We start from the raw sequence: 14,472 nt of genomic DNA on the forward strand, positions 1-14,472 counted from the left end.
TCTATATGTAAGCTTAGACTTCTTACACAAATAACAGTATGCTTCATTTCATTCACTTCAATATGATGAACTCCTTAGAAAAAAAATCGAGAAGAGTTAATAATCAACTCCCAAATTTTATGCTTATTTTTTCTACTTCTATCAATTTTCTGGCGTACTTAACATAAGCAATAAAATCTTTTCAGTAAATTGAGCACTCGAGTCTACAAATGTCATGAAGAACTCTGGCAAGTTACATATATTCCATGTTGCTTTTGGTTTCCCATCTCTTCTTTGCTTCAGCCCCCCATGTGAGTTTCTTTTTTTGAGCAGCTTGTGAATTTTCAGCCTCCTTTTTTGGCTTTTACAAAGCTGTGGCAGGCAACTACTTTGGCAATTTTTACACCAAGCTCTAGAGTAGATGGCTGGTTGCTGAGCTCCTCGGCCTTCTCAGTATTTCACTCCTCCATAGTCTGATCTATCCTACTTTCAAGGACTGACTTGTCAATTTTTTTCTTTTTAACAGGGGGTTCAAATCTATCACTGACTCCAAAATACTGAGTAAACACCTTCCATTGGGTTTCATTCGAGGACTGTTCACCATGAGATTCTTTTTCATTCTTCAATTTATCTTTTCTTCCCTTTGAATATTAAGGTTGAGGTTCAGAACATTTCTTTTTCAGTTCTTGAAATTTATTCCACATATTTAAGGGAATTCCAGAAGGACACTCTTCATATGCATTTACATTCGCTTCTGTTTCAGTTTTTGGTCCATCTGGTGGGAAATCTGAGATTTGTTTTTCTAATGGTCCCATCTCCTTTATCTTCCTGTAATTTAAGTCCATACTCTCTCAAGTGGCTTCAGAATCTGGCTCAACATCACTTTCATTTAGACCAGGAAGGAGCAGCCCACTACACATCTTTTCTCTGGTCAGGAAGCAGCTGCCCGGCAGCCATCTTAGCACCCTGTCAACATTCCACCTTCTCATTTAAACAATCTTAATTCTAATAATTTACTGTAGATTCTGACGAACATATCAACAGTGAAAATAATTTTTTGTTTGTTTGTTTGTTTTTAAAGATGACCGGTAAGGGGATCTTAACCCTTGACTTGGTGTTGTCAGCACCACGCTCTCCCAAGTGAGCTAACCGGCCATCCCTATATAGGGATCTGAACCCGTGGCCTTGGTGTTATCAGCACCACGCTCTCCCAAGTGAGCCATGGGCCAGCCCTGAAAATAAAAATTTTATTTCTTCCTTTCCAACCCCTGTATCTTTTATTTTATTTTCCTTTGTCTTATTTTATTGGCTAAGACCTCCAATACAAGGCTGAACAGAAGCACTGGTAGCAGCTATCCTTATTTGTTCCTGATTTTAAAGGGAATTCTTCAGTTGTTTTATCATTTACAATGATGATTGTTGTAGGTTTTTGTAGAGATACCCTTTATCAGGTTAAGGAAGTTCTCTTTTATTCCTAACTTGCTAAGAACTTTCATCAGTGAATGGGTACTGAATTTTATTTAAATAGGAATTTTTTTTTTTTTTTTGTATCTATGGAGCTCATTTTTTCCTGTTATTGTGTTGAATTATATACTTTTTAATTTTCTAAAGCTGGTCTAGATGATAACTGTGTACAGGATTTCTGTTCTATATGCCCTCATAGTAGTGGAATGACAGGTGATTTTCTTCTGTATGTAAATTATCAAATTTTACAATTTTAGGCCATTCTTAAGTTTCTCGTCTATTGTTTTTTCTTAGCTTCTGTGGCACTACTCTTCTGGTTTGATTCAGACCCTCTGCAAATTTAAAATCCATTCTACCAGCTAAGTAGTTCCCAAGCAGACTTCATCCTTCCACCTACTTACAAGAGTGGGCTTCCTTACATTAAAACAGTTGTACTTATTTAACAATGGTTAACAAAGAATTCCCACAGCAAAGTTAACTTCAATGTAATCAAAGTTAACTTCATGTAATCATATCAGTCTAGGCCCACACTTACAGAAGATCAGATCAAAGATCAGTGATAAATGTGCAGAAGAACTCTCAGAAAGCAAAAAATGCCTGCACTATTTTTACATCACTCAGATACAAACAACCTTGTCCAAGAGCTTTGGAGCTCTCCTTCATTTGGCCTTTTTGGGTCCCAGGAGACATGGTGCTTCCTGGTGGGTATCGAGATAGGATGTTGGGTCTAAGTGACCAGGAGTCTGTAACAGGGAAAAAAGAAACCTGATCTTTAGTACAGTGAGTATGTCTTTGACTTATACTTAGCAAAAGAAATAAAAGCAGAGGAGTGCAAGACTAGCATATATTTTTCTTTTTTTCTCTCACATATGATTGTGTTAGAATTTTAAATCACAAATTAATTTATTTAGCATTTACCAGCAACTATCATATTCCAGTCACTGTACTTGGCCTTGGAAAATACATTGTTTCTGACTTTGAGTCATTCATAATCCAATGGGCAATAGCCTGGTATGGGTTAAAGGAGACAGGTAGAAAATGGCACCATCTGTGGAAGTCTAGAAAGTGTGGACTGAGAAGCCAGCATGAGTTTTTTACTCAGGAAAGCAACATGATCAGTTTTATTTCTTAGTAAGGTAATTCTGATAGCAGTGTGGAAGAAGGCCAGGACTAAGGAGACTGAACACAAGGAGACCAGTTACAACACTGTGAGAGAAGAAACAATGAGCCTTTTAGAGAGGGGTTAAAGTATAGGCAGCTCTATAAACCTGACTGCTGCTGCATACTTCCCACCCGCCCCCCCCCGCCCACATTCAGAGAAGCTCTGCACACTGACACAGGACCACACAGATGCAGTGTGGGTAAGAAGGCAAGGCTGAGGAGGGTAAGGAAAATTATGACCCTTGGAGCTACACAGTTCATGGTTTTTGTCATTTTTAAAGGATCAAGTCAAACATCTTTAAAAAATTCTGTGTAAGCTGGGAGCTCTTGTATTGAATTTCAATGTGATTTTTCTCCTGATTGTTTGATGGAGATTTAAAATTTCCATATGAATATAAAGAATGAAACAACACTTACTCTTAGTTCTTTTCTTCCCTTTTAATGCTCTAAACCAGTGTGGGTAGCAAATATTCCTTGTCCCCCCCCCCCCATTAGAAAACAAGTCAGTTTTCTTTGAAGAAGTGACAAAGCCACGGACAGCTGGGGGATTTCAGGGCCATGATATTTATGTTATGGACCAAACAGAACTGTCACTGCAAGAGGCAAGCAAACAAGCACATGGCCCTGCCCCATTAGGCAGACCCCCATTCAGGGAGATGAGTGATTTGAAGAGAGGACATGAAGCAGTCCTGCAAGGTTCCACCCACTTCTGCTGGAGCTCGGCATTAGGTCAATTCCCATAATGCAGCTGGCTTAGCAGCATAATGGAGGACACAATTACTCTTTCTGCTTCCCAGTCAAAGTGGAGGCAGCTCTAAGCTGTGCCAAGAAGTGGTATAAGGCTATTGTAAACCATCATAACATCCCGACCTTGGGCTCAAAGGCCACCAGCTGGATACAGTGCTCCGGCCCTGGCCAACCTTACTTTCTCCCTTTCCTCTTATACACAGACTTCCCAGAAACACCTGCTTCATCTCATGTAATTATAAGCTTCCTCTCAAGACATAACAAAGAAGAACAACAGATATGACTACTAGCTGTAAACAAACAACCTCACCAAATTAAGACAAAATAATTGCTACAAATAGGACAAAGGATTAATATTCTTAATAAATAAAGAGCTGGCTGGTTAGCTCAGTTGGTTAGAGCGTGATACCGATAACACCAAGGTCTGGGGTTTGATCCCAGTACCAGCCAGGAAAAAAAACATTTTTTTAATAAATAGATATAAATGTTCAAAAAAGATATACAGTATAAAAATATTTTCAAAGAAATATTAAGGTGTAATTTCTCCCCCAATTAAATAAGCAGATTTAAAATAATTCTCATTACTGATAAAGGTGCTTTGAGAAGTTACTCTCATAAATGGGACTTGGAGGGTAAACTGGTAACATCTTTTCTGAAAAATAATTGGCAATATATAGCAAAAGACTTGAAGATGTTCATATTATTTCACCCTATAACTCCATTTCTGTAAATCTATCCTAAGGAAAACACATTATGCTCAATAATTATTTGCTGAATAAATGAAATAATCAGATCATTAAAAAAGATCTTCAAAAAAAGATATTCCTCTTCATGTTATTTATAAAAATAGAGAACAATCAAATATCCAACAATGGAAGAATAATTGTATACATATATAATATAATATCTTGCAGACAAAACTGACTATAAAGAATTTTTTAATGACACAGGAAAATGATCATGAAATAATACTCAATGAAGAAAGTAGAATATTATTTTTAAGGTGTGATTTCATGTGTGTATATGTATATACAAAAATAAAACAATAGAAAGAAATACACTAAAATGTTCACAATAGTTACCTCACAGTAGTTGTTGGGAAAATATAGGAAAATGGTCAGGGCTCCTCAGATGTTCAGAATCTCCCCGAGCATTTGTTGTGAATAGGTTGTTTGGGCGGAGTTAGTGCGCCTGCGCAGCGCTGCTATGTGCCTAGCCTTTTACTGCCTCCGACGGCCGCCTCAGGGAGTAGCCATGCCTTTCCAACCTGCGGCTTCCAAGGACCTGTTTGCCAGTTACCTAGCTCACACACCTGCGTGTAAGGGGTCTGGTGACCCGGCCTGGCGTGTGAGGGGCCTGGCGATCGGGCCTGGCGTGTGAGGGGTCTGGTGACCCGGCCTGGCTTGTGATGGGTTTGTGACCCAGTCTGGACAACGGGCTTAAGGGGGTCTGTGAGCTCCAGACCCAGCCCTAGGTCGACAAATGGCGTGGTAGCGGAGCACTACAATTGGCCCAGTCGGTGCAGGATTACCGGCAGGTAAAAGAGCTTTACAATTGGCGTCGTCAGCAGGATTCCGACATTAGCCTTAGCACAACAGTAGTAGACCAGACTACTGTCATCATTTACCTGAATTCCTGCAACTGCTTTTAATTGGTCTTTCTCCCTCCACTTTTACCTTCCAAAATCTATCCTTTATATGGTAGAGAGAATATTCTCTTTAAAGTACAATCTGATCATATCTCTTCTTCCTTCAGTCCATCCTGTACTTAGTACACACAGTGACCTTTCTAAAGTACAGATCTGATCCTATTTCCTTAAACTTACTTAATGCTCAGGATCGTGATTACTTTATATATGTGTTGGGGGGTGGGGGGGAGTTAGTGACCTGGGGCCCAAATAAGGGGATCTTTGGGAATTCTGGTCATGTTCTATTTCTTGACCTGAATATAGTAGTTGTAATGGTGTGTTCACTTTGTAAAAATTTATTGAGTCATAACACCCCTCTCAAAAATCACCTCTTCTTGGAAGCTTTTCATAACACTTGGAGGCTTCTGTGCTCTCATAGTAAAGACAGTTATATTTACAGGCTTTTGAATCTACATCTTGTGTGAGGTATTATGCTAGGAAGTTAATATAGATCATTTCAAATTCTTACAGCAATCTTACAGTAGGTATTATTGTCCTTATTTTATAAATGAGGAAATCAAGGCTTAGTGAGGTTAACTATCTTGCCTACGGTTAATACAGCTTTTGTAACTAATAGAACTGAAACTCACTCTACATCTATCCCAAAGCCTCTGGCTCTTTCTACTATACTATATTAACTACCAATCTGTGCTTACTTTAACCACAGCACTTTCCACAGGATTTATATTCCCTGCTTACTGTCTCTCCAATAAACTTGTAGTCCATGCTAAGTAAATATTTATTTGAATAAATGAATGAGTGAATGTATAAATCACTCTTCTAGGCCAGACAGCTGGCAATAATTTCTTCTGATTTCTGGAGAAAGTAGAGCTTTCTTGACTTGGAAATGTAATAAATTCTAAATATGCTTCTCTATATTAATATTGCTAGCATTAAAAATCCAACAAATGCAAAAACACAAGATTATTAGTTCTGGTTAAACCTGACATTTTTAGCATTTTGCCTTGATCTGAGATCAGGATCTCTTTGTGGCCACAAGCTTCCAGGGGAAGCCTAAAAATGATGTCCGTGGCAAAAGGAAAAATTTGGCTACTTTTGCGTTCTGGCTTTACTGTCTTTGTAAGCAAACCAAGAGAGACTTAAAATTTCCTGTTTTCAACTTCAAGTCAGTCCTTCAAAGGAACAGTCAGGAAGGAAGTAGAACAGAAAACCTGCTTTTAATAGAACTCCAGTCTGCAGGAGCAGAGGACTAAAAACTTGGGTTTTCTTGCCTCTTCTCTCAGCAGAGGTGTAATTGGGAAGAAAAGGCAATTGCCAAGTTAAAAGCTTTGTCCACAGGGTTTCTGTTTCTGTTTTTGTTTTGCCTTCAAAGAAAGTAGATATAATCAGGAATAAACAGGAAATATCTTAGATTAAAAGACTTAAAAGCTAGGTAATTGGTATATAGTATTCTGGGATACCCCTTTTTCCTTCTTGGCAAAATAATGACAGGTTCTTTAAGAATAAAATTTCAATGTTGGTGCATACGGCTTAAGAAAGGAAAACATTCTGCTCCTACTGGCTGGAGAGAGCACTTAGGCTTAGGTCAATTCAATAAACATTTTATTCATTCAGTTTATTCACTGAGCACCCAAAGTGTACCAGGCACTGTTCTAGACAGTAGGGATATAACAGTAAACCAAAACAGCAAATCCATGCCCTCTTATGAAGTTGACAGTTTGGGTACCTTTATATTTACTGAGCAGCTACTGTGTGTCACGAGATGAATTAGAGATGGATTCTGTCCTCAAGCAGTTCAAAAAGGTAGAAAAGACAGACATGTAAATACAATTTAATGGGATGCATGTAATAATTAAAGATTATAAGAACAGGGAATGATTAATTATGCCTGATGGAGATAAGCATAGAATATGTTTATGGTAGCACAGCAAGAGTACCTAATCTAAGTGGAGGTGAAGGAGAAAAAATTGAGAGAAAGCTTCCCACAGGAGTAACGTCTAAGCTAGTTTTAATAGATATTTAGAAATTTGCCAGAGAAGGAAGAACGATGGAAAGGACACCAATTAAGCATTATACTAATAGGGAAATTATTTTTAAATCCTCACCAACCTAAACACATCTTTTCCTCTGGTTTTACATTTTCTGGTTCTTTGATGATGCTTCTTTGTGGGAGTGTCTTAACTATAAATATTATTCCAGTTTTTAAGCCCTCTTTAAAAAGGTTATCTTTCTTACCATAGTCTGGCCCATGGTCCCCCATTCAGATGGTACAAGCTAGCTCCACTGGGGGACTCACTTTTATATATGTCAATACAATGTGCTACTAGGCCCTTGTTCCTTCCATAAAGCCAGTGATTTCCAGAAGTTCCAAAGATCAAAATAGATATCACTAAGAAGTTCAAAGGAGACTACCCTGGTTTAATCTTGGCAGCACCTACATCTTCAGTTACCAGTATGCAGCCACCAAATAACAGCCCTGGAGAAAAGGTGTGTTAAGTCACAGATTCTTGGCTTAATTTTTTTCTGTCATTTTAGTAAAGGACATATCGCACAATTTCTAGGATATCTAAGGATAGGAAACCAAGTACACCCAAGTCACATGGATGCCTGAACTGAACAGTAAGGAATCAAGGTTACTACTGCCTATTTCTCATGGCACTACATGGTCCCTCATCTCTGCTTCTTATTTCCACTCTGCTTTCTTGTGCTTACTCATAGCTTTATTGCTATTCTATAATTTCATCTTGCATATGGCTTTAATTATCACCCTGATTTCTGACCTTACTGCATGGCTGCCTACCCCCAACTCCTGACTTCGCTTTGTGGGGCCCATCCTTACTTTTCTGTATCCCTACATAAATGAGAGTAGGAAGGTGTGACTGTTCTTTTATCCTCCCAGGTGTGTGTGATGTGTGTGTGCATGTTTGTGTGTCTGTAATAGAGATATCCAATATCTGTGGTGGATGTTGCTAGCAATCATTTCATCGATAGTGACTGATTTTGTTAAGGCTCTGGCTGTATGATGTTGAGCAAATGACTTTTGAGCCTCAATTTTCTTCCTCTATAGTATGTGGATAATACCTAATGAAAGAACTATTTAAAGGACTGAATGAACTAATGTGTGAAAAGCAGCCAGCAAAGTGTCAGGCATATGGCTGGTATTATTAAAGGTAATTTTCTTCTCTCTCCTTTCTCTCCCTGCCCTGAAGGCCAAACCCCAAGACTGTAAGTACTGCACAGCAGGATCAGATTCTAACACATTGACTGTAAACTTGGATTTTTCTGGACAAGCTTTAATACCTCCTTTTAAGAAAATTAATCTCCTTTAGGTCTCTTAAAGGGGCTAGAAGATCGAGCAGTTAGGGAAAAGGAGAGAAAGACAAATTTTTCTGGGTTTCAATGCAAAAAGGAAATCAAGACTAATCCTAATATAAATAGCTTGTCTCCCATGGCTTTAGCCCACAAAGCTCGCAGTATTGCTTGAGTCCTTCATAGGGTCAATGCCAGTCTAGGGCCCTGACTGAGGTATCCATTTTGGAGCAACTCCTACTAAGGCAAGCAAAGAGTTGGGCCAATATCTGGGCATTGGCTGTCTGGTTAGCTCAGTTGGTTAGAGCGCAGCCTTATAATACCAAGGTCATGGGTTCAAAACCCCATACCAGCCAGCTGCAAAACAACATATATATATCTGGACTTTTAGACCTCCTAAGAGGTCTGCTTCCTTAGGCTTAGACCAGCTGACACTGTAAAAGAAGAAGGAAACTTTAGCTCACTATTCAGTACCAAAGGCCAGTACCACAGTCACAATACTCAGACTAAACTCTGATCTCGTTCTAAACAAAAAATCCGATACATTTTGAATGACAACGTTCAAGAGATTCTTTGGAACATTCATCTATCGTATTGCATGCAGAAGTAGATAAAAAAGAAACTTCTAAAACATGTGTACAGCTCAGTTACTAAACTTCTTGTCAAAGAAAGTATAAATTTTCTTCTCTTCACAATTCTCCCTATAGGTTTTCTGCTTAGCCAACTGCAGAAATCCTTGTCTCTTCTTTCACTACTGATATACTAAATTATTTCTGCTGTCATTACATCTCCTTTCCTCCCATTCACCAAGCATACAGTGAATACCCTACTATTCCAGGTAGGTATCCATTCTCCAAGAATTTGGGTAGGAGATACTAACATGTAAACAACTAACAAAACATAAGTGTGACTTAGTAGAAAACATGAAGTTTTCTACACAAAGAACACAAGTAGAATATGTTAACTTCCATAGGTGAAATGCAACAAAGGACGGCTAAAACAGTCCTTTCTTGAAGTTGTGTCTCCTAGGTTTACTCTTTCCTTTCCACTCCCTAAAGAGTCATCATTTTATGACCAGACTGCTTAACCTCAAAAGAATTTCTTTTCCATGCAGAATGGTCTATGTCCCCCTGCCATGTTGCATCATTGCTCATTTCATATAAGACTATTCTGTTTAAAGATCTGTAACTCCTTGCTCAGCTTTCAAGAAATTGTACACGCTGCTACCTATTACCAACCTATTCAGTCCCATTTCCCACAACTTCTCAAAAACCTCTACTATTCCAGCCAGGAATAAAGAATCTCCTTCAAGTATCATTCTGATTTGCCCTGCTGTAGCTTTATTCTTTTTCCAGTATACTGAAATTTATCAGTTTTCAGTATATGTCCTTTGATTCTAACAACTCTGAGAGGTGAAAGTAGATGAGGGGAAGGAAGAGATAAGTGTCTCTTAAACAGATCTTGGGATGGGGAGGTAGTCTGGGCTGAGGCTCTGTATCATTCTCAATTACAGCAGGCTCTGGGAAAGTCCCATTTGGTAGAGCTTCTGACCAGCAGCCATAGCCATGTCACCAACTTCAGGGACATACCACTCATTACACTTGCCAGGTGTGGGAATAGCTGACAGGTAGTGGCAAGAGGAGCCACAAATAAGTTACAGCAGCCAGGTTGAGGCTACCTTTGGTGCAAAACTGTTTGCCTATCCAGACACCAAAAGCTACAATTCTATTAGATACTAGTAAAGAAGCACTGTTAGTTTTTTTAGTTGTGACAATGATATTAAGGTGTTTGTTTTTTTTAAAAAAAACCAGAGTCCTTATATTTTAGAGATATATACTGAAATATTTAGAGAAGAAATTATAAAATAACAACTTGCTTTAAAATAATCTGGGGTGATGGTGTGGAGATGAGTGGTGGCCATGAGTTGATAATTGCTGAAACTGTGTAATGGATACATGGGAGTTCATCATATTACTTTCTCTACTTTTATATTTGTGTGAAATTTCCAACCATAGATAGTATTTTTTTTTAAAAAGTCTTGATTTCTATCACTGTTGTATCCCCTCCCATCACATCAAGGTCAGGACCTATTTCACATGACTTCATTTTCATTCTGGAGTAAAAAATAAACATTTCAATGGCCAAGAGTTCATTTTTGGAATATGAATAGCCCAGACTGGTAACTAGAAAATAAGTCTCAGATCACTCTCTAAATCTTAGCAGCAAGTTTCCCTGCTTATCTAAAAAGCAAGGTCTCCACAATTCATGGTGGAGCTTATCTGCTTATTCACCATTGATCCCATGGTTGATCTAGCACAATGCCTGCTTCCTAACAGATGCTTAATAAATATGTGTTGATGGAATGAAAAACAGAACAAGTCAGAGGGAAGCAGGGTAACAGTATCCTGGGGAGGGAAAATAGAGAAACCACAATTTTTGGGAAAGCTTTCTGGGAGTCCAAATAATTCATTTTACCATTGGCTCTCTGTGGGCCTTTCTGTAGGAATTCAGCAGGTGTTGTGGGGGGTGAGGGTTAGGATGCTGCAAGAGAGATCATACTGGGCACAGAGGAACATTCCTCCTTTTCCTTGATATTCCTGTATATATCCAAGTCCAGCAGCCAAGGGCAGAGCTAGCATTTAAACTCAGTTTCTAGGGGAGGGTTAGAAAAAAGTTAGTAAAGGGTCACAAAAAATGATTACATTGTATAATACTGAATATACTAATGATCCTGATTTGAGCATCACATATTGCACACAGATAATGATATTCAATGTTGTATCGCACAGATATGTACAGTCAATTGTTTCAACAAAATAAACACTCAAAATAAATAAATGAATATATAAATAAATAAAAATAAATTCAGGTTCTTAGATTCCCTCCCCCGGCTGGTCTGAGGGAACTGGCTGCTGTGGTGCTGACTTTCTGGTCCATCAGTGCTATTCAAGGCAGAAACTTATCCAGCAGTCATCAAAGGAAACTGGCTGCTCCTCTTAACTATGCATTTATTAAATCTTTTCCTACCTATTCCTCTGAGGACTCTAGCTGCATTTCTTATCAAAAATCTTGAGATTAACTGCAAAAGGAGGTTTTCTCTCTGGAAACCCAAGTCCTGTGATCTGCCAGACAAAGTCTCTAGAAAGAATTTAATTTAATTATGGGGCCGGCCCCGTGGCTCACTCGGGAGAGTGCGGCGCTGGTAGCGCTGAGGCTGAGGGTTCGGATCCTATATAGGGATGGCCGGTGCGCTCACTCGCTGAGTGTGGTGAGGACCACACCGTGCTGTGGGTTGCGATCCCCTTACCACAAAAAAAAAAAAAAAAAAAAGAATTTAATTATGGCCCACAATTCTGTTCTCAAAGCAAAATCAGAAAAAGTTCCAAATTTTGTTTCTCTGCATTCATGAAAGTTCACTCAGTGAGGTGGGTTTCTTTTCTAACACTGGAGGGAGAATTTCTCTTCTTTTTTTTTCCTCCTTCTGGGGCAAGTCTCTGGTCCTTTGCTAAGAGGGCCCATCTATAGGATAATTGCCTAGGGGAAGGACATGTACTTGGAGACAAACAGAATAACAGTTGGAGAGCTCACCCTTGCAGAAGGAGGGAAGAAGAGCCTAGAAGTGTGCAGAAAGGCATCATGGGTTACTACAAGTTTTACAAAAATATTTTGCTGGGTTATTATAAAACAAGCCCCAGAAATACAAGCAGGGGACTTTGTGTTAAAGACAAAATAACAGTATGATGACAACATGATTTCATTTCTAAAACAAAGGGGAGGACCATTTATGTAAGCTATATAAAATGTTACTTCTATAAGTTATATAAGTGCTATTTATATAAGCTGATTACCTAACATTATGAAGGCTTAAAACTGTTACCTAAGTCAAAAGAAGTTTGTTAAGCACTGTACTTTCTTACCTATTTTCCATTAGGAAATCCACAACGTATTTTTTCAAGCAGTAGAGATGGGCATCCACAAGGCCTGTGTGGAAATGTATTCTAGGGTGCCTGTAAAAAGAGTAAGAAAGAAGGGGCTCACGATCAGGTAACATGGGTTCCATTCTATTATCAGGCCTACACCCCACTCTGTGGAGACCAGGATGGTGAACACCAGCTCTGATCCTACCACATAAAAGGTTTTCTCTCTAGAAACCAGAGGTCACACTCTATGAGGCTTTCAGGCTTCCCCCAAAATTTGGTGAGACATCAAATCACTGACAATCCACCTTCTATCACAAACTCCTATTCACAATTTTTGTAACTAACATTTTCCTGCTTCTACCCTAATTGTTCCACTTTCTGTAGTCTACACATTAGCCATGCTTTCTTTTACCTCCAGAGTTTGGCATGTTGTACTCCATCTTCTTAGAAGATGAAGTAAAATTCTATGAATACTCCTAGCTCCCTACTCTTACTTATCCATCAGGACTCACCTCAGATATACTTCCTTCAGGAAGCTCTCACTGACAAACCGTCTGTGCTCTCACAACGCTTGGTGCCTACCCTCTATCAGATAACTTATACAATAAGGAAATAGCCTATTTACCTGTTTCTCTCTCCCACTAGACTGAAATTCAGCAGAGAGCAGAGATTCATCTTCACAGCAGTGGCTATGTGAGCACTGTGCCTCACATAGAGTAAATGTCCAATAAATAGTTGTTGAATAAACAAATAAATAAATAAATAAGGTCAAATTAAGGCATTTGCCTAGTTGCTGTCTATTTTAGTTTGCCATCCTTTCGTTTTCAGCCTTAAAAAAAATACCACACTTGAGGGACAGCCCGTGGCTCACTTGGGAGTGTGGTGCTGATAACACCAAGGCCACAGATTCGGATCCCTATATAGGGATAGCCAGTTAGCTCACTTCAGAGAGCATGGTGCTGACAACACCAAGTCAAGGGTTAAAATCCCCTTACTGGTCATCTTTTTTTAAAAAAAAAAGCCACGCTTGTAAGGTCCCAGGTCATCTTATTAAATAAAAACAAACAGCTGGGGGGAAATAGGGGGGAAAGAGTATAGGGTGTTAAAAACAGAGATTCCCATCATAGCTGCCTGGTTGTCATCTTTCTTCCTACTCTTGTCTTGCTTTGCTTTAATTGGCTTATAGTTCTAAGGAAAACTATGTTGATGGGACCTAGATACCCTAGAAGTAATGTCCTGTAAGTTATAGTACACCACCCTAGGCTTCCACTATTTTGGAAAATGGGGGGACAAATGCTTCCAAAAGTACAAAAGAAGAGTCAGAGACTTGGGAATCTCACACCCATAACACACAACCCAATTAATGTATATAATGAGGATGAAGAAGAAAGTAGAAAGTACTTTCTTCCCTATCCTAACTTTCTGAGATGCTTGAGTTCTAAGAAATTCCTCAGGAAATAGATTTTAGCACTTGTGAGTGTGACTGCCTATTTGTGGTACCAGGGTTTCATTTGAAGTCCATATCCTGATAAATTCTCTTCCTTGATCTAACCAATTTGGAAAGTTGCACTCACCCGTTCAGTTCCTTGATTTACGAATTCATTTAATAATTCAATACATTCTATATTATGTAATCCTCATAACTAACTGTCTGTTTGTTTTGGGCAGCTGGCTGGTAGGGGATCTGAACCCTTGACCTTGGTGTTATCAGCACCACACTCTACCCAGTGAGCTAACTGGCCAGCCATAACTACCTTATGGGGTAGATGTATTACTCTCATTTTTATAGTTGAGGTCAATTTGTATTGTACATTCATCATAGGAATTAATTTAAAAGTATGAATAATCATCTTCTAAACTGTTATCAACCCCTAGTATATATGGCAGTAATATTCATACAGCATTTTATAGTTTATAAATGCTTTTTTCAGCTTTTTACTCCCATCCCATAAAGTAGGTAAGAAAAATATTCTTAGAATTTTACCATAAAGTAGATTTTTTTAAAGAGTGTTTTTTTAAAGAAAAAATATTCCAAAAATTTAACTGGTATACTCAAGTCAAGAGATTTAACTGGCTACAAATTTGGAATACAATGAAGAAGAGATGGGCAATTTAGAAATTTTTTTTCTTTCAGATTAAATGTGTAGTAAACGGAGTTTCAAGATGGCGGTGGCTGCGGCGGTTGGCGCGGAGTACCTGAGGTGGAAAAGGCGGCCACTGGGCCTCAGGCAGCCGGGAAACTTG

General features: G+C 38.8%; 1 protein-coding gene and 1 pseudogene across 2 annotated transcripts in view; both read right to left on the reverse strand.

The window, feature by feature from the left end:
• Positions 1-14,472, reverse strand: part of EIF2B3 (eukaryotic translation initiation factor 2B subunit gamma) — a 120,429-nt gene that overhangs the window by 28,446 nt on the left and 77,511 nt on the right. For both annotated transcript variants that reach the window (XM_063105395.1, XM_063105396.1), the window contains exon 6: positions 12,226-12,315. In XM_063105395.1, the coding sequence (XP_062961465.1) occupies positions 12,226-12,315 (90 nt within the window). The remainder of the gene's footprint in view (positions 1-12,225; positions 12,316-14,472) is intronic.
• On the reverse strand, positions 233-899 carry LOC134383109 (protein FAM204A-like; annotated as a pseudogene).

The sequence above is a fragment of the Cynocephalus volans genome, chromosome 8 (assembly GCF_027409185.1).
Source record: "Cynocephalus volans isolate mCynVol1 chromosome 8, mCynVol1.pri, whole genome shotgun sequence".
NCBI classification, from domain to species: domain Eukaryota; kingdom Metazoa; phylum Chordata; class Mammalia; order Dermoptera; family Cynocephalidae; genus Cynocephalus; species Cynocephalus volans.